Below are 21,633 nucleotides of genomic sequence, written 5' to 3' on the forward strand. Positions count from 1 at the left end.
GAGATACACTATTTGCATCAGGGTCTGGAAGGACGTCAGGTGTTAGGTGAATTTAGGTCAGGCACATGTCCCCTAGACCGGCCGGGTAGGCCGGCGTAAGGGAACACTATGCCCATTTTTTTTTCAGATAAATGTATATGTATATATATGCACTTTGGAGCCCCTGCCTCGAAAGAAAATAATGTTTGCCTTGGTGCTCTTCCAACTTGCCTTGGTGCCCTAAAATATGAGCCCTCCTTTAAGGCAACACTTTATTTGACCTTAAAAAGTTAAAATTTGAGGCCTAAAGATAACACCTGATGGCCATAAGACGTAACTGCACTTTTTGTCCATATAGCTAAAAATAGTATTCATGTATGAGATCTAGGGCTACCAATTATGGCCAAAGTAATAATTAAGATTATTGATATCAATATTGAAATCATGACTACTGATTGTTAGGTAAAGCAGTGTTGGGGTGTGAACGTAATACCATCATGTCATTTGTAATGTCTAATAAAAAAAGACTATAGATAAATGTTATCCATATACCGGTATCTAAAGACAAATATTATTTTTTGTATTCTTTAATAATATCAACTTGTCAGCTTCTTGTCATTATATGATGCCTTCATCTCTTTTTTCTATTATTTTTTTTAAATTATGTACATTTATATGTACATGTAGATGCTATATCGGGACAGATCCATTAAGAGTTTGAGCAGAAATATATCGTATAGGAATTAACTATACACAATAACACATTAACAACGTGCTATGTCACATGAATGGTTTTTGAAGTGATACCTTTGTGACATGAAAAAACACAAGTAATGTAAAAAAAAAGAAAAAAACCTGGTGTTTACTTTTTAAAATCAAAATGAAACACAAAGCAGTTTGGCTAATGAAGATAAAGTCAAATAAACAAGCTTTGTTCTTCTCCAATTCCTCCTATGAGTACAACAGTTTGGCCAGCAAAAATAAAGAGTGATACCTCTCACATTGAATACACAATCTTCACAGCCTGTGTTCAATTCAATGAGATGACAAAACATTGCCAGTATTGATGTTATTTGAACACTGATACAGTTTGCAGTTAAATAAAAGACAAGTGAACATCCCAATAAAAAAACTAAATACTTTATAAACAAGTTGTGACAATGTTCACAACACATCACCTGCTGCATGTTTCCTCACGTCATTAACTCAGTCACAGCAGCTGATGAACGCTGTATTGAGAAAATAAAAGCAACATCAAATAGTTTTCTCCTTTGCTGTACACTTTTAATGTGAGGCAAGTGCGTCTGTCTCCAATATTGTCCACACCTGTCTCCATCTAAACAGGGCAGTGCGACCTTAAACGGATGCCAGGAAGCAAGGCAAAATGACGTTAAACCAAGTGCTTGGTTCCGTTTACTCTGAGGGGAAATCTCCGGAGCAAAGTCTGTGTCTTTAGTCCGCCATGATTATCAAGCCAAATGACGATAGTGCGCATGCGCCTGACTTCGTGTTGCCTGAAATGCATTAATTAATGACGGGGTTTCGGTAATTAAAAAATTAGACGGTGTAACTAACCGTCTGGAATTTTATCGCAAATTATCTATATACGGTTTGCTGTTACATTCCTCGTCCATTAACAAGTAAAAAAGGAAAAAGTCAAGGGCGGTCACGGCATGTTCTTGCCGCCGATGTTGGTCAATTTTTTAGGGCATTACGACAAATGACGAAGGCGGTCGCGGCAGTTGCTGCGGTTGCCATGGTTAAATTCCAGCCCTGCCTAATTCTGTGGATTGATGGAAGGACTTTTAAATCCGAAGGAAAAGACAGTTTGTGCCCCGATCGATACTATTCCAGATTAAGGTTGCTATATAGTTCTGGACTATCTTGGCTGTTGTGTGGAATACGGAGTTATTGTGAATCAGTTTGGAGTGCACAAATGCAGTGTGACAAAGTTTGTGTACGCTGTATTATTCGCCTTTAATATACCTTCTTGATTCTCTTTCCTCTCATTTATATTTTGTTCGGGAGTCCGACGTAAGCCAGCATTCTACATTACCCTACCTACTTAAAATCTCTTCTTTTTTTTTCTCCCATCAAAAATGCACTTGAAAATCTTCTGTTCTTTTAATTTGTGAAGCAAATAAACAGTTGCATCTTCATTACAATTGTTATGTTTGTTTTTTTAATGGTATCTGCTTCAGAGTTGAGACTGGCATATGTGCGATACGAAGGGTCCCCTCTGGCGGCACACACTAACTCGAGAGATCTGTTTTTTAATTTCATAATTCAAGTGTGTTAGTCCGACTTTTCAAAAACCGAACACGATCGGATTAAGTTGTTTCCATGTAAATTGTAGGGTGCTTATTTCGAGCCAAACTATTTGAGAAATTAAACTAATTTAAACTTTAAACTTACTGATTTAAACTTATATTCACACATTAGGGTCAATTTAGTTTTGCCAGCCAGCTTATTCCTGTGTGCATGTCTTTGGAAGTGGGAGGAAGTAGGAGTACCCGGAGAGAACCCACGCAGTCACAGGGAGAACATGCAAACTCCACCCAGAAAAACCCTGAGCTTATAACTGAACCCAGGACATTCTCGCTATGAGGCAAGAGCGCTAACCACTGCTCCACCGTGCTGCTAAGTTTGGTTTTCATCTGCAAAATAATTTTTTCCATGAGATTTTCCATATTTAGAAATGCTAATGTTGATGCTCTTCTGACCGGAATCATTAGACACACGTAATAAAGGTGTTTGTGAAATCCCCTGATGTTTTTTGGTGCTAAATTAACCACAGCATTAGTGCATCATGAAACAATATGTCGCTACTGGTCTAACCTTTCCTAATAAAAGAACCTAAAGCCTTGTCCAGATGCTAACTGACATAAACTACTAGTCATGTTTAGCTAACTTCACTGCAAATGGACATCGACTCCAAATACCAGTCATCGGCCTACTAATTGACTACTAAGAACGGTTTCAACCCTGAAAATAGCATATCGGTCTATCTCTATTTTTGGCCGTAAAAGTAATTGTTTTTACGATTTATAAAATCGTAATGTCGGTCAAATTCAGATTTTTGCAAAGTCTGTAGCCTTTGCCACGTAAACTTTGAATCCACACACATCATACAATTCCCAATTAAACATTTACAGTTTTTTGTTTGTACTGTAACTGACACATTGTCACGTTAAGGACGCTTCTAAAGTCATCTGAATGTGTTGCATTTTCATTAAGGGATCACATTTGTTCCTCAAATATGAGAGCTTCTGCCCTGTGAAGGAAACCCCATCAAAATGGAACTGTACTGGTATATGTGAGTATAACTTCTCAGCAATACTTCAAAATTACAAAACAATTACAACAAGGCCACCTACACTTACTCTCTTTTACAGAGTTGTCATCGTGTTTATCATCATTAAGATCTTCTTCTACGTGTGCTGGTATCGCTCAAGACAGAGACAGCTGGCATCGTACCTGAGCAACCCCCGCAATGCCCAGATAGTCATCGTTGGCGGGAGAGCCTACCTCCATCAGGTGTGCGAGAGACAGAGTGTAAGTTGTTCAAAACATTGCGTTGTATGTTTTTTTTAGGATTGGCCCATTCCAATATTGATATCGGCCCTATATAATACAGGTATCAAATTATATCGGCTTCCATCTAAAATATATATTAATACTAGAGATGTCCGATAATATTGGTCTGCCGATATTATCGGCCGATAAATGCGTTAAAATGTAATATCTGAAATTATCGGTATCAGTTTTTTTATTATCAGTATCGTTTTTTAAAAAAAATTATTATTATTATTTTTTAATTTTTTTATTAAATCCACATAAAAAACACAAGATACACTTACAATTAGTGCACCAACCCAAAAAAAAACCCTCCCCCATTTACACTCATTCACACTCATTCACACAAAAGGGTTGTTTCTTTCTGTTATTAATATTCTGGTTCCTACATTATATATCAATATATATCAATACAGTCTGCAAGGGATACAGTCCGTAAGCACACATGATTGTGCGTGCTGCTGGTTCACTAATAATACTAACCTTTAACAGTTAATTTTACAAATGTTCATTAATTACTAGTTTCTATGTAACTGTTTTTATATTGTTTTACTTTCTTTTTTATTCAAGAAAATGTTTTTAATTTATTTATCTTATTTTATTTGATTAATTTTTTTAAAAAGTACCTTATCTTCACCATACCTGGTTGTCCAAATTAGGCATAATAATGTGTTAATTCCACGACTGTATATATCGGTTGATATCGGTATCGGTTGATATCGGTATTGGTAATTAAAGAGTTGGACAATATCGGCATATCGGATATCGGCAAAAAGCCATTATCGGACATCCCTGATTAATACTATAAATACTTATATAGGTGCTCGGATACAAGCAGTCTTGCAGTGCGTTACACATGCAAAGCTCGACAATAAGCACCAGGGTTGGTCTTTTCTTGTATTTTAGTGAAGTTACAAAAGGTAAACAAAATGTAGGCTACTCGGATCTAGCAGCTACACAACAGGCCAGACCTACGTAATAAGTGTCCTTAATTGAACAATATTGCAGTCTAAAACGGCACATTTGTCAAAATGAACAAATATCATATATATATAATTGACTTTTTCTTACATATACAAAGTCTCCAAGGCAGACACGTTTTAGAACATATCCAGTAACAAACGTGTCTGCATCATTTAATTTCCTACGTAATGAGCTTAATTATGAATTATTAAGGCCACTAGGTGTCACTAAAACAAATACCACTCCACTTTTAATTTAAAGACAGCATAAGTCCATGGCAGACGGTTGATAATAAATAGGTTTGTGTTTTTTCATACATACCATTGTTCTCTGACTAATTTCACTTGATCAAACACACTGCACAATATTAGAAGTATGAATGATTTGTGCTGATATTTAATATCGATATTGGCTAATATTCAAGGCTCCTTGAAATATATCTTTGAATTAAGACTAAAGTGGCTTTTCTAATGGAAGGGAAGTCGGGTGTAAGAGCAAGTCAAATAAAGCAACTGAAATTACAGCGGTGTTGTTTGCCACCGGTAACAAAATAAACCACATCTCTCTTTGCGAGAGCTGCACCTCTCTGCTTTGCATGTACACATATCCACAGCAACATTACGTACACCCCCGCTCTTTAAGTTTGTCAAAGTCGTCAAATGAATGTGTGGAATTGCTTGTCAATCACTGGCCTCAGCCAACAGAGGCGCAGTCAGATTGCATTTAATGTTTCATTGTAATAGTGTAAAATAATTTTAAGATAAATATTTAAGCCTTCATTTCAACACTCTGCTGTCATGTGCAGGACTAATTTAAGTCATTTCCTGTTTGGTCTAAAAGAGGAACTGCACTTTTTATTTTTTTTATTTGGTCTATCGTAATCACAATCCTTAAGAGCGACAAGAAGACAAAAGTTTAAAAAATGTTTGCAGTCTAACATGTACAAATTGGCTCGTTCTTGGTGGCTCGCAATGCAGTTAATGGGAGCAATCCATTCTACCTCTAAATCACTTTAAAAATACATTAAAAAAACGTCACCAATACTTGATTTACGTTCTGTAACCTCTATACTAACCAAGCTGTAGCAACATTGTTATTGTAAGAGCGAACACTGAGGAACTCTTTTTTCTAGCGCAGTAACACATCGAAGTGCTACGGTATTTGCCGTAAAAGCTAACTACGGCTAGAGATAAGCAAGCTTCTACAACAACACGAAACCCGTTTGAGTTTGTAATGCACAACAATGCGATAGGATACCAATCTGTACTGACTGAAAAAACATGAACAATCATATTACAGTCTCTGAAAAGTATTAGCCCACATTTCATGTTTTGTTTGTGCACATCTAGCCAGACAGCGTATGTACTGTAGTTTCAATAACACGCATGACGTGCTGCGTCTATTGTGTTTAATATTAAAGTGTGACTTACTCGATGGATAGTTGTTTGGTCCAGCTGGCTGGGGACATTTGTTCCAGTTTAGTTGGGTAAGCATTCCATTTATGTCGAAATAGCTTGGCTTCAAGTTCCACATTTATTGCGTCGTCACTTTCACCTCACTTGCTCGGCTTCCGTCTGCTCCTACGTCTCGCCCTTTCTTCGTGCGCGCTCCTTTAAGCAGCAGGTCATCCTCAGTATATTCAGCTTAAAAAAGATACGATCGTGAATTCTCATTTGTCCGAAAATAGTTGTCTTCGTTGTGTTATCAATTCTGCCATGATTAGAACACACTTGGCGTTTTTTTACGAAAGTCGGACGTGCGCTGCTGTGGAAACGGAAATCAATGCGCTGAAGAAATCAGTCTCTGCATTGATTAAAATGACCAAAATACAGTAAATATTGAACATATTACATATTGTTATGAACGTGTCTTTTACTACATCATATATATATATATATTTGCAGTGTGTATGTAAGATGTTTGATGGAGGGTTTTGAAGTTATTTTAGAGGGCTTTGAAGGCTACAACGTTGACTCGCATTAGCCGCATCTTTCAAGCGTTTTTTTAATCGTCTTTAAAATCCTAAAAAAAAAAAGGCGTGTGTGTTTTTGTCTCTCATAATGACTGTGAACGATAGGCACAATTCCAAAAAGTGCAGTCCCCCTTTACCACGGCCCACTTTTGGTTATCATTGCACTAGTTGCATCCGACGGTGCGCCATGTTTTGCATACTTTACGGTATTTGTATCAAGGGAAATTACGTCAACAAAGCAGTGCATACTGAGCATAGCCATCTTGTTTTACACTACAAAAGTGTAGTACATAGTAGCTGTTTGTACTTCATTGTGATGTTTGCACATTTTATCCCTGAAGCAGTATTATAAACAGCAAGATGTGTGCAGTAAAACCAGCCACGGTACTCCCTCTGTCATCAGTGTACTTATTCTTACTATTACACACACACACTCGTATGGGAATATGTAATTAATTTCCCTCCCTCTGCAGCAAGCTTCGCTCTGGCCGAGCTGGTATGGTGTGCCAGATGACCTGTCAGTAGAAGAGCCCTCCACACCTCTGCCACCTGCTCCATCCTTCTCCCACCTGGACATGCCACCACCATATGATGCTGTCTCTGGAGGTAGACCACCCACAGTCGTCACCTCATGCTTAAAAACTACCTGTAGTTGTCTCATGTATGTCACTTGGCACATTTAATAATAATGTATATGGCTTGTACAAAAGGTTTAAAAAAAAAATTAATATACAGTGGAAACTAGATTTACAAGCTTAATTGGTTCTTGAACATGGTTCGCACCCTGAAAAATGTGTATAGTGAAGCAGATTTCCCATAAGAATCAATGTAAACATGAATAATTGGTTCTAGCCTCAACACACACACACGCACTCTTTGCATTCTCTCGATGAGCTTTAAGTATTTCAGGTAGTCACCTAAGGTAAGCACTTCACAGGTGTGCTTGAAGATTATATTTGACTTTTCTTATATTATTTTTAAGGCTTTTTCTTTTTTCTTATACTAAATCACCTAAGTTGGGATCCTGTTATGCAAACCTACTTTTTTTACTTGTTGGTACCTGTTTTTGTGTATTTGGGATCCCCATCAATCCCTAAAATTTTAAATCAAGGCAAGGTGGAGATATTTAGTTACGTCAACAAATATTTCCATTCATGGGTTAGTTTATGGGCCAAATTATATCGGAATATGAGTTTTGGTCCATATTGCTCAGCCCTACACTCGTGTTAGCGGCGTGCGAGCACGGGTTTGGGATGTTTCCTGTGTTTCATTGGGTGTTACAGTAGGCCTTATGATAGCATTGTGTTTATATGTATGAGTGCAGATGTGTACATTGTTTGAGTGTTAATAATGACATTTATGATAGTTAAGATGTTTCATATTGCTACTAATTTTTTTCTGTGCTACAAAAAATGTTTGTGCCACTGATTTTTTTCATTTAGTAACACCGGTGCTACTAGTGAAAAAGCTAAGCATACAGCCCTGAATATACTACATACCGTATTTTTCGGAGTATAAGTCGCTCCGGAGTATAAGTCGCTCCGGAGTATAAATCGCACCGGCCGAAAATGCATAATAAAGAAGGAAAAAAACATATATAACTCGCACTGAAGTATAAGTCACATTTTTTGGGGAAATTTATTTGATAAAACCCAACACCAAGAATAGACATTTGAAAGGCAATTTAAAATAAATAAAGAATAGTGAACAACAGGCTGAATAAGTGTATGTTATATGACGCATAAATAACCAACTGATAACGTGCCTTGTATGTTAACGTAACATACTATGGTAAGAGTCATTCAAATAACTATAACATATAGAACATGCCATACGTTTACCAAACAATCTGTCACTCCTAATCGCTAAATCCGATGAAATCTTATACGTCTAGTCTCTTACGTGAATGAACTAAATAATATTATTTGATATTTTACGGTAATGTGTTAATAATTTCACACATAAGTCGCTCCTGAGTATAAGTCGCACCCCCGGCCAAACTATGAAAAAAAACGCGACTTATAGTCCGAAAAATAGGGTATATTGAATATATACTGAAATACAGTACAGTCAACATAAGAGGACAAAATAAGAGCTACTTACAGTATATTAGTAAACCTGCAATCTAATGTCTTAATAGTTAAAAGGAGTTCAATATATGACCATGTAAAATAATCAAATGGAGGATTTGTGCATGTTAAATAGAGGATACATTATTTATCCGGTTTTAAAAAAATTGGTAATGTTGAAGTATGTCCTTCATAAAAAAAATATATATCCAAACAAGAGTTCACATCCACTCGTTTTTGGATTTTGCCTGATTCATAGAAATGCTTTTCTTACATGTTTACATTTTATTTAAAAACAACTCAAAATGGGCCAAAGTCTGCATTCACATATTCCACACAAAAATCCAAAGAGATGACATAGAAAAGGATATTTTATTTTGGACAGCGGTGGTATGCAAAGAAGAAGGCTGCACATTTCAATACATAAAAATTGTAACTTATTGTAGCCACATCACATGCATGTTTAGTCATTCAGTGGGATACATTGTGGTTGTTGCTGATCTTCCGTTCAAGGTTCACTCACTTTTTATGAGATGTCACGCTATGTTGGTACTTTTCCACCATCTTCACTTAGCTCTCTTCACTTCTCACTGCTCACATCATGTGGGTGACAAATGTCAACATTAGGTTGAACCACAAAAGTCGACTTCTGGTTTTTGCAAATAGAGCTTCACTTTTGAAGTTTTTTTAAATGGCATCAGAGTATTTTTAAATTTAGTATCAATGACTGATGCAATCGAGTGAGCATTATTACTGCACTGACACAAATATAAGATTCTGTTCTTTTCTCCATGGCATCAGCTAGCTAATGTTAGCACAGTGTGACACTGCTGCTGCATGCATAAGATTGCCGGGGGCGGCAATCCGTAATATGCCTTGCAAATCAATATAGCAAAATTTTAATTGTATCGACCAAATTGATTATTATAACCAGACTGAGTCGTTTCTATTCGTTCATACATGCAGTCAGAGCTTTTCTTCCTGTCACTCACGTTACGTCACGTCTAGTTGCAGACTTAAACATGGCGGGGAAACAATCACTCAAGCAGCACTTACTGCGGCCTCTAAGTAATATTTAAATTTTCCAGGCCAATAAAACCAGTATGCCTGATTTAAAAAAAACGCTCAGACATAAAGTAAGGCTCAACTTTTCAAAATGCGCTAACGCAATGCTAATTTACATTGGCTTTGCCATAGACATGCTATTAGCATTAGCAATTTTACATGGTAATTTCTTCAAATTTGGTCATGACTACTACAACTGAGTTAATTGTGACAATAAAACAGCTGGTGTGTAAGAAATGCAATACTTACAATGTAAACACAGGGTTTCAAATGTTGGGGTTTAACCCGGCCCACGGCCCGCTAGTATAAAAATGAGCTGCAATTTTTCAATGAAAGAAACTGCTGTTCTAAATGTGTCCACTGGATGTTGGTACAGCAATTCAAGTGTAACCCACGTCACACATGACACTTTTTAAAGATGACGTGTCAGCTGACAGTAAGCACCCTCTGGTTTGGTTGCCGCTACTCCAATCAGTGCAGGTGCAAGCAATCAGCTGCTCCTGTTGTGGCTGGCAGCTGATGGCGCCAGATTGATGCAATATCGACGCACAATACCTTCTCTAATTGTAGGGGTGTAACGGTACGTGTATTTGTATTGAACCGTTTCGGTACGGGGGTTTCGGTTCGGTTCGGAGGTGTACCGAATGAGTACACATGCTAGCAGCGACCGGGCTAGGACAACATGTAAAAGCCAGAGCTGGAAGACCCTTCTGCCTCGTTAAGATCTCCCGTTTGGGAACACTTTGGCTGCGCGATACAACAATGGAGGACGGAGGTTTGCCGACATTGTTCAGCAGCTGCTTCTAAACAACATGTCAAACATGTGTTGCACCTTTCCTGCTTCCGTCTCCCAGACCGTAGTCGAGGAGCGCAGGGGAGACACTCCTCCAGGGCCGATGTATTCTCGGGGGCAACACCCTTCACTCTACCCGGAAGTGGGTCTCCACAGCTCCAGACTCCAGGGTAAATCAAGTAATCAAGATAATCATCAAGAAGGCCCAGCAGAGGATGTACTTCCTGCGGCAGCTGAGGAAACTTAAGGTGCCGACCAAGATGCTGGTGCAGTTTTACTCAGCCATCATCGAGTCCATCCTCACCTCCTCCATCAACGTGTGGTTCCCCGGCGCCACAGTCCAGGATAAGCATCGACTGCAGCGCATCGTACGTGCTGCTGAGAAGGTGATTGGCTGCAAGCTCCCATCCCTCAAGGACCTGTTCTCCTCCAGGACCAGGAGACGTGTGGGTCGGATCACAACTGACTCTTCTCACCCTGGACACAAACTATTCTCCCCTCTCTCCTCAGGCAGGAGACTACGGTCCATCCAGACTCACACCTCCCGCCACCTGAACAGTTGTTTCCCCTCGGCCATCAGGCACATGAACAATAACTCCTAACAGTAGCTCCTTTGAATTCCTTTCTAAGTCTATAACAAGATCTGATAGCTCAGTTAGAGCTCTTGTTATTACCAAAACTGTGTTATATGTGTTTTATGTTGCACGATTGCACCAAGAAAAATTCCTAGTTTGTGAACCCGTTCTCAAACAATGGCAATAAAAACTATTCTGATTCTGATTCTGATTCTGAAATGACGAGTCCGGCGATTAGTTGCAAATCGTGGCTTTATTGAGGTCTTGCACACAGCCAATCCAACAAAACACTAGCCACTCCCCGCACTCATGCTACCGTGTAGTGGATTGTCCGAAGCTTAAGCAGGCAACAAAAGTAGTTTAGTACAACACATTTATTTACCCATTATCAGAAGTGCAGGTTGAATTAAGTTGGCCGTGCAGACAGACCACATGTTACTCCGGAGTAAACAAGACACACACAAGCCAAAATCACTGTCGAGTTCCGGTCTTCTGCCATTTTTTATATGTCTCTTGTGCGTCATTGTTTTTTATCTAGTGCGTCAATGTCTTTTTGTTTTCCCTATCTGTTCCATGACAACTCGAATCCTTTAGACAGTCAACACATTCTGTAGACAGGTTGGCACGACTTAAAGGCCTACTGAAACCCACTACTACCGACCACGCAGTCTGATAGTTTATATATCAATGATGAAATCTTAACATTATAACACATGCCAATACGGCCGGGTTAACTTATAAAGTGACATTTTAAATTTGCCGCTAAACTTCCGGTTCGAAACGCCTCTGAGGATGACGTATGCGTGTGACGTAGCCCGGCGAACACGGGTATGCCTTCCACATTGAAGCCGATACGAAAAAGCTCTGTTTTCATTTCATAATTCCACAGTATTCTGGACATCTGTGTTCGTGAATCTGTTTCAATCATGTTCATTGCATTATGGAGAAGGAAGCTGAGCAAGCAAAGAAGAAAGTTGTCGGTGCGAAATGGACGTATTTTTCGAACGTAGTCAGCCACAACAGTACACAGCCGGCGCTTCTTTGTTTACATTCCCGAAAGATGCAGTCAAGATGGAAGAACTCGGATAACAGAGACTCTAACCAGGAGGACTTTTGATTTGGATACACAGACGCCTGTAGAGAACTGGGACAACACAGACTCTTACCAGGATTACTTTGATTTGGATGACAAAGACGCAGACGTGCTACTGTGAGTATGCAGCTTTGGCTTTTTTTTGCGTATGTACGTAACTTTTTTAAAATAGATAAGCTTTATGAACCTTGGGTTAGGTGAACGGTCTTTTGGGCTGAGTGATTGTGTGTGTTGATCATGTGTTTGAATTGTATTGGCGTGTTCTATGGAGCTAGGAGCTAGCAGAGGAGCTAGGAGCTAGCATAACACGTACCGTACCGTACGTGCGCGTCACGTACGTAACTTTTTAAAAATATATAAGCTTTATGAACCTTGGGTTAGGTGAACGGTCTTTTGGGCTGAGTGATTGTGTGTGTTGATCAGGTGTTTGAATTGTATTGGCGTGTTCTATGGAGCTAGGAGCTAGCAGAGGAGCTAGGAGCTAGCATAACAAACACGCAGGTGTTATTATGCAGGATTAATTTGTGGCATATTAAATATAAGCCTGGTTGTGTTGTGGCTAATAGAGTATATATATGTCTTGTGTTTATTTACTGTTGTAGTCATTCCCAGCTGAATATCAGGTACCGTGAGTATGCAGCCTTGGCTGCTAAACATTCGATAACTTGACCGTATGTGCGCGTCACGTACGTAACTTTTTAAAAATATATAAGCTTTATGAACCTTGGGTTAGGTAAACGGTGTTTTGGGCTGAGTGATTGTGTGTGTTGATCAGGTGTTTGAATTGTATTGGCGTGTTCTATGGAGCTAGGAGCTAGCAGAGGAGCTAGGAGCTAGCATAACAAACACGCAGGTGTTTTTATGCAGGATTAATTTGTGGCATATTAAATATAAGCCTGGTTGTGTTGTGGCTAATAGAGTATATATATGTCTTGTGTTTATTTACTGTTGTAGTCATTCCCAGCTGAATATCAGGTCACCCCCGGCTCTCACAGCATCTTCCCTATCTGAATAGCTTCAACTCCCCACTAGTCCTTCACTTGCACTTTACTCATCCACAAATCTTTCATCCTCGCTCAAATTAATGGGGAAATTGTCGCTTTCTCGGTCCGAATCTCTCTCACTTCATGCGGCCATCATTGTAAACAATAGGGAACTTTGCGTATATGTTCAACTGACTACGTCACGCTACTTCCGGTAGGTGCAAGCCTTTTTTTTATCAGATACCAAAAGTTGCAATCTTTATCGTCGTTGTTCTATACTAAATCCTTTCAGCAAAAATATGGCAATATCGCGAAATGATCAAGTATGACACATAGAATAGATCTGCTATCCCCGTTTAAATAAAAAAAATTCATTTCAGTAGGCCTTTAATATTCAGTTTTGTCCCACTGGCACAGAATAGAAGAGAAATTAAATGAGCGTACATTCTTATTAGACATGCAATATAGGTCAAAGGTCAGAAATTCTACTACATACATGGTCCAGGGTCTTAAGACCCTGGACCAAAACAATTTCTGATGTAGACCACTAAGTTAAATCTCTACCACAGATAGAGGCAAAAACCTCAATGTTTTTATACGAGGCAAAAATTCCGTCTATGACCCTCCTTCAGAGCGATCGCTGTTACCAGCCTGCAGTAAAACCATCTCACAGAACACAATTAGTGGCCTACCCTTTGATTCAGTAAAGGAATAACAAATACTTTGATCATGAACATCATTGAACATAAATAGATGAATGTATATAGACTTATGACTGTAAGACATTTGCAAAAATATTTTTCCCGGCATTTGCAATGAATGTAGTTACCAATATTGTTAATTATCAATTGATTTTGAACACACAACTGAATTTCGTATGAGTCCATGTTCGATTAGTGCTCGTATAGATGGCTCGTTGGTGCCTCAGGCTGATGGCCTGCCGACACCTCGTTGGGCTTTTGGCTGCCTTGGTGAAGAAAGAGATCCACTCAAACAGTCTGTCTCTGTCTCTTCTTGGGGTGTGGTTCAGTCCATTGGGCAGACTGTGCAATGGCATGTGCGCGCTGGCCGCTTTGGGGAAAACTCAGGTAGAGTTGGAGCTGTGGGGGCTATGGTCCAGGCCCTCGGCTTGCTTCAGGCCTCCTCGCTGCTTCGGCACTCCCGACACTTCTTTCCACAGCTGCTGGAGTCCTGGTGGACACATTGGCTGGCAACCTTAGTTGTTCTCGTCATCGCTGGCAAGGTGTTGTCTCTCCTCTCGGTTCCTTCCAGTCAGGTATCAGGTGTTGGTCCTGGATTGGCTTTGACCGTGCCCCTCTTAGCGAGTGCAAGGGAATCTGGAGTGGCTGCTTTCATCCTCAAATCTGCACAGAGGAACTGGCACACAAATTCTACATTTTGCAAACTTACCATTTTGGTCTCATGGTCTTTCCACCTTCCTAGGAAGCTGCTGGTCCTGAGAAGTGCTGATCTTGTGACTGAAAAAGATTAACCTGTTTTCTTAAATTAGGTGCCGTTGTTTGACCTAATCTTTTTGGGGAAACCATGTCGGGATATTAGATAATTCACAAAACATTTAATTACTGAATTGGCACCCTCCTTTGAGGTTGGGGTTGCTTCCGCCAACCACTGCAATTGTCAATCTAAATCATTACGTTCCTTTATCCTTGTACCGGATTGATCATATCGATTAAATAAAACCTCAACACGCTCAAACTTGACCCAATCCAAACTCACCTCCCCCCTCGGTCCCTCTCACAGGGACAGTGTTAGTCGTAGTAATAGTAATAGTAGTAGTAGTAGTGGTAGTAGTAGTAGTTTCAGAAACATCCAAGAAAAAGAAAAGGCAGCTGATAGTCAAGTGCAGCAAGAACAGAGGCGGAGGACAGGTCATGTTTGAGGTCACTGTTCGCTTTTGCAATAGTACTTTGATATTTTACAACACCTAGTGAATTATTGTGGCCTCAATAATTCACTAAATATTTGTATTTAATTTAGTCTATCTATGATGGGACAATGCACAGAAACATTAAGTTCAGAAACAGATATGTTCTGTACCAGATTATATCTAAATAGCTACTTTCCATCTGTAGTCCCTGGCTACCTAAATTAAAGGGATCCAAAAATCAAGCAATAAAATTATGACACTAATTAATCATAATAAATATATACATTCATAATAATCAATAATTAATCAAAAAATAATCATACTGTAGCATGTAATCAGATTAAGAGAAGTCCTAAAATGCCCCTTCATGGACACATTCTTAATATACAATACAACCACACCTTATTTACATCATCACACAAAGACAATACCTGCTCTTGTTCACATCTGTCATCATTCGTAACAACAACCAAGATTTTAACAGCCATACCTCAAAATTTACAACAAAAATGCTCTCATGGATAAATATAATACTCATTAAATTGATGTGTCAACATAATGCCCATCTTAGTGACCGTGTGAGCAGCCTTGATTGCTCCAAAGCCACCTTTTAACTTCAAATGTTCTATTCCTTTTTTTATAACGTGGAGAAGGCTAATTGGTCTGTACATGTTCTGGTCTTCTTTATTTCCTGCTTTATGGATTTAATCATAGTAGCAGTTTCTCGACGTGGTAGGGAAAGTGTTTTCCGTTATTGATGTATTTATCAATCGTTGTTATACGAGCAATAATACAATCCTTATATGTTTTTAAGAAGATAGTGTCCAACCCATATATATATCTCTAGATCGTGAGTCTGATAATGCAGTGAAGATTTTGTTTAACTTTGTTTCATTTGTTAATTCTAAAATTAGTCCATCCTGAATAAATGACAATTATTTGCACTGATTTTGAGGGACTTTTTATTCAGGGTTTGTACAGACTGGATGAAATGTTCATTAAAATTATTACTTATGTCCAGACTGTCTGCAATAGTAGCGCCATTGATATTTAATGTTATAGTGTTGTTTCTTGTTTGCTCTCTTTCCGTAAGTTTGTATCTGGTTTTCCATAACTTTCTAATGTTCCCTTTTGCAGCTTTGATTAATTCTAAGTGAAAGTCAGCCTTAGACTTCCGCATAAACATTGTAACTTTGTTCCTCCAAACTTTTAAATCATACGATCTGTATTTAGACCTGTTATAATTGCTCTTATGAGAGCTGAGTCCTCATGTCTTTATTAGAATCCAATGGTATTTTTATTTTAGCACTCTTCTTTCTGGTTTTGTATTCGTGTATTTACAGATGTTCTCTTTGATTTTTGTCATCCAATTGTAATTCTAGTAGGGCTGCTTATCATTTGTATCATGTAGAAGCCGTTTATAATATCCTTAAGTTTCTTTCTACGTGTTTTATTTAACCAGTCCAGATTAACGTCCCCCATGACGTTACTTCTTTCATACTATGCTGTTTGAGGATGTCTGAAAATGAATCAAGAAAAATGTCTTTATCTGTGGTCGGTCGGTATACTACAATTACCTTGAAATACATTTCTGAGGAAAATGTGATTTTAATTTCAACATACTCAAATTGATCTACTTTTAATGTTTTCCCTTTCATAAATCATAATTCCTCCCCCCTTTGTCACTCGATCTGTCTTTTCTGTAATCTTGTCCCCCGGGACATTAATTAGAACGAAAGTTGTTGTGGGTTTTAACCATGTCTCTGATAGACACGGTAATCCGGATTAGAGTCTGACAGTAACTGCTGTATTTGTTCAGTATGTTTCCTGTGGTAGAACATTTAATAATGCGGACACGTTTGTTACTGAATACTTTCTACAGACTTCTGTCTCTCTGCGACTTTGTGTATGTAATAAGCAACTACAATTATTTGATATGCTTAAATTTTGTTTTAGCTCAGCTGTTGTGTAGCTGCTAGCTCTTTGAAGCCTATGTTTTTAACAGACAACCGAAATCATTGAAAATGTGGTATTTGCGTATCGGTTCAATCAGCGGCAGCTACGCCCTGTTTTATCATTTGACCTAAATGTTTGGTTTCGTAGGCAGGACAGAGAGCAAAGGAACAATGTGGGTCATTAGTTGTCCATCTTATACCATTCTAATTGTTGTAAGGATAGTTCACATGAGCGGCCATACCTTGAGTCCCACCATATATAAGAGTCAAAAGGCTCCTATTATGAGTCGTCTAATTGGTGATCATACACTTTGGCGGTTTGGGTGGCAGGACACACGGACGCACCTCAGTCAGCCAGTGCTAGGACAGTTAGAGCAGTCCCCGTCCTCCATTCGTTCCTGGGAGGCGTCCCCAGTAGTTGTCAGCTGATGTCGTGCTGTCAGGCAACATCAGGAAGTTCCTTCTGTGCGGTATTGAATTGTCAGGGCACAGTTCGTAAGCAGGTCATTACAAGGTGTGTGCAGGTTGACCACAAAGGAATGCTTCAAAGATTGTGTTGAACATTGTCCGTTGACACTTATGTCCAGCAGGGGTCTGTTTGTATCCTGCTGTTCGTCCTGCTGTCACACCTGTATTTTTTGTGAGCATGTTCTGGCTACAACTTTGGAGCTTGTCTTGTTCAGATTGGCAGTCCCCCTGCTGCATATCCTTTCCACCCTCGCTTGACCTAGCACAACCGTGGCTACCACCCAAGTCCGTCTGTATGGTTTTACGTTTTGTTGTGGTTTTTTCCTCCAGAATTTGGAACTCAAAACATGTACACCCATCATTTTCATATCCTCTCGGTTAGTTCAATTTTGCATATCACGTTTTAAAATTACAGTCTTAACTATCCCATTAAATGCTAATCAATAACCCTAATTCAAAGATTATACGTACTACTTCATGTGTATTTAAGTACCCTTTTAATTCACTTAAAGATTATCTATAACTTAATTTAAACTATCATTTGTCTATCAGTAGCCGCGAGCAAGCTTTCATGCTTGCACTCTGACCTCCCGCTGTGCGTGATATTCTCCAAAACAAAAGAATGTTTTTTTATTCACATTTCTCCTTATCTTTCAGCTAAATCTTTTAATCTTTTAACGTCTGCACTGTGTTTATTTTTATTGTCTGCATTTTAATTTTGCTTTTATTTTCTTTCATTTCACTTTGTTGCATGAAAAACGCCACACAAACAAAGCTGCCCCGCCTTGCCTTGCCTGTCTCCGACTGGTTATCCAACCTAGTCACAACAAACACACAAGGCCATGCTCTAAGCGCCAGGCCTAATCACACTTCTCCTCTTTTTAACACTTTATATATCGGCTCTTATTCTAATTATTAATGTAGGCTGTTATTTGTAATTATTATTCAACACTATTCACACCAAACAGTTGTAAAGTTATAGTTATTCGCATTATACTCTCAAAATCTATAGCTAACTGAAAGCTGTTGAGATTTGGTTTGCCTCTTTCATCTCAGTGGCCTAGTGGTTAGAGTGTCCGCCCTGAGATCGTCAGGTCGCAAGTTCAAAACCCCGGCCGAGTCATACCAAAGACTATAAAAAATTTTGGAGCCAAATCACCAAAAATGATTCCCGGGCGCGGCACCGCTGCTGCCCACTGCTCCCCCCACCTCCCAGGGGCGATCACGGGGATGGGCCAAATGCAGAGGACAAATTCCACCACACCCAGTGTGTGTGTGACAATCACCGGCACCCCAACTTTAACTCTAACTTTATTCTGCTATGCCATTATCCTCTTCTAGCTCAACATCCAGAAGTATGGTGTACTGCAATGTCTAAATAAAAATATAAATTACTCCAAACTAAAAATGTCCGACTGCACTTTAAAGTTACCTGACTTAAACTTACTTTTATTAAATTGATTTCCAAACTAACCACCACCACAGCAGACATCTTCCTCAATCCTATCCCAATACTCCCATAAATTAGAAAGTGTTTCACAACAGTTGTTAAGTAGTTATTTTAAGTAATAGATCTCAATATGTAGAAATTAATAAGACTAAATCTTTACCAGAAAGAGTAACTTGACAGAGTATATGAACTAACTTCTTGAGAATAATAATTGATCATAAATATGTTGGAAGCCACATATTGAACATATTAAAGAAAAATATCCCAATCCATTGCTATTCGGTATAAAGTTAACACATGCTGAATAAGAAATGTCTGCACATGTTATATTATTCATTTATTTTTCCATATGTAATATTGTTTTGAAGTTTGGGGAAATGTTTATAGAAGAAATATAGACCCAATACTTAAACTTAAAAGGCTCATTTCAATATTACACAAAGCATTATTGTTATGATCATACCAATCTATTTTTTATAAGTCATAATGTGTTAAATGTTCAGATAATTTAATTTTAAAACAATGGCAATTATGTTTCCGAGTAAAGAACAGCCTTCCAGTTTGTATTCTTAGCTTGTTTACATTATGAGGAGAAAACTATCATTTACGGCATTCAAGCAGCCTCTCCTCGGCGAGTCAGGCAGGGCTAAAGCAATAACAAATGTTTTTATAGCAGCAGATATAAGTCCATATTGCATTAAAAACTAGATTTTGACCCACTTCTATGGTGGAAGAACAATGAGCCCATATATCCTCTTACTGCCAAGTTAGCCAGGCTGGGGGGGGGGGGGTTAATCTGAGGCTGAGTTGACTTGAAACTGTTTAATGTTGCACTTTTTATATGTAGAAGATTGTCATTTTATTTAATCTGACAACAACTTGAGGCAGTTTAATGTTGATTAACGTGGACCCCGACTTACACAAGTTGAAAAACTTATTGAGGTGTTACCATTTAGTGGTCAATTGTACGGAATATGTACTGTACTGTGCAATCTACTAATAAAAGTCTCAATCAATCAATCAAAAAAAGCACTCCATATGTAGAAAGGTTTTGTTAAGAAACCATTCTGAACCTTATCTTATTTAGTTTTTATTTTATATATGTTGACCACATTAACCCTGGCAATGGACCCTGTGTGTATATGTATGTTATGCCATTGTTTACAAATTTGGTAAATAAATAACCAAAACATTTATATTTTGTTGATTTCTTACTGTACCAAAAATGAACCGAACTGTGACCTCTAAACCGAGGTACGTACCGAACCGACATTTTTGTGTACGTTACACCCCTATTTAATTGTAAATTAACCACTCAACGAATAAAATAACAAAACGGTAAGATGCAAAGATTTGTCAACATGATCAGTGACCATCATCTGTGTAGTTGTTAGAGTTCCGTCCAGCGCACACGATTGGTTGATGGCACCATGCGCACCCTGAATGTTTTTACGTTCGTTGTTTGTTTTATTTTGTTTTATGCTTAAATCGTCCACGTTCACATTGGTTAAGTTTGTAGTTACGTTACCTTGATTTTGGCTATGGTGTCATTTTGGTAATTGTTTTGTTTAATTTAATGGCTTTGTAGTTACTGCACCAATTTTTTTCTCAGAATTTTCAACTAACTTGAAGTGTTTTGTCAAGATTATTTGTAATATGTACATTTTCAGATTGTGCTGGTTCTGTATTTAGCTAAAGTAAGACAAAGAAAACAATTTTGAAGTTATTTTTAAGTTATTATGCCATGATTTTACCAGTCCTGCCCACATGGGAATAGATTTTTCTCCATGTGGGCCCTGAGCTAAAATGATTTCGACACCCCTGGTATAAACACATTGTAGGGCGCAACAAAAGACTAGACTGTCATATATTTAACTTAACGGCAAAGGCTACTTCCTGACTGGGCAACACACCTTAGTCCATACACTACTGCCATCTAATGTCTTGGAATTGCAACAAAATCTATGATATAATACTTTCAAATGAGACATGATGATGTAGTAAGAAAACAAGATATAACAACTGGACAGAACAGTTATCATAATCAGCTCAGCAAAATTAGTTTTTATTATTAAACAATTACCATTTATTAACACTTAAGACAAAAGTACCGAAAATTGGCACTGTATCGATCTCAACTGTGAAAGGTAACCATCCCTACCTGTGAGTACTTTTAGAAAGGGCAGGGGAGGCATTTAAAACAGTGTTACGCACATTATGTCATTCTTCAAAAGTCTGTTCACTAGATTGTCGCAGTTTGCCTTTTTGATAAAAATATGAAAATGACAAATAATATCTAATGGGTGTTTGATTACTCGCTAAACAGCCTGGTCTGGTTATTCTCTGGCACACTGAGTGCGTATGCGGCTTGTTATTAGCGGAGTAACGATGCATACCGCCACCGACTGTACAGAGTTGTAACAACAATCTACATTTACTGATAGTCCCATTATAATGTGTTTGTGAAGGAGTGAGCGAACAGGTATCGCCAAATCTATTTGTGGTGGACCACCACAATGAATCTATAATAAATACTACCGTATTTTTTGGAACATAAAACGCACCGGATTATAAGGTGCACTGTAGATGAATGGGTCTATTTTAATACATAAGGCGCACTGTCGATGAATGGGTCTATTCAGGTCTATTTTAATACATAAGGCGCACCAGCTTATAAGACAAATTAAAGGGGTCATATTATGATTCATTTCTGCTTTTAAAACACTTCCTTGTGGTCTACTTAACATGTAATAGTAATTATTTGGTCAACATTTTGCATAGATTATGTTTTACAGGCCATCTCC

At 38.4% G+C, this 21,633-nt stretch overlaps 1 protein-coding gene across 3 annotated transcripts in view; it reads left to right on the forward strand.

Moving 5' to 3' along the window:
• Window positions 1–21,633, forward strand: part of si:dkey-118j18.2 (uncharacterized) — a 32,457-nt gene that overhangs the window by 2,810 nt on the left and 8,014 nt on the right. For 2 of the 3 annotated variants that reach the window (XM_062021103.1, XM_062021104.1), the window contains exons 2-4: window positions 3,217–3,295; window positions 3,375–3,534; window positions 6,964–7,096. In XM_062021103.1, coding sequence (XP_061877087.1) covers window positions 3,276–3,295; window positions 3,375–3,534; window positions 6,964–7,096 — 313 coding nt within the window. In that variant the 5' untranslated portion in view covers window positions 3,217–3,275. The remainder of the gene's footprint in view (window positions 1–3,216; window positions 3,296–3,374; window positions 3,535–6,963; window positions 7,097–21,633) is intronic. The other variant, XM_062021105.1, reaches the window with a different exon arrangement.

This window comes from Entelurus aequoreus, linkage group LG15, assembly GCF_033978785.1.
Source record: "Entelurus aequoreus isolate RoL-2023_Sb linkage group LG15, RoL_Eaeq_v1.1, whole genome shotgun sequence".
In the NCBI taxonomy this organism is placed as follows: Eukaryota; Metazoa; Chordata; class Actinopteri; order Syngnathiformes; family Syngnathidae; genus Entelurus; species Entelurus aequoreus.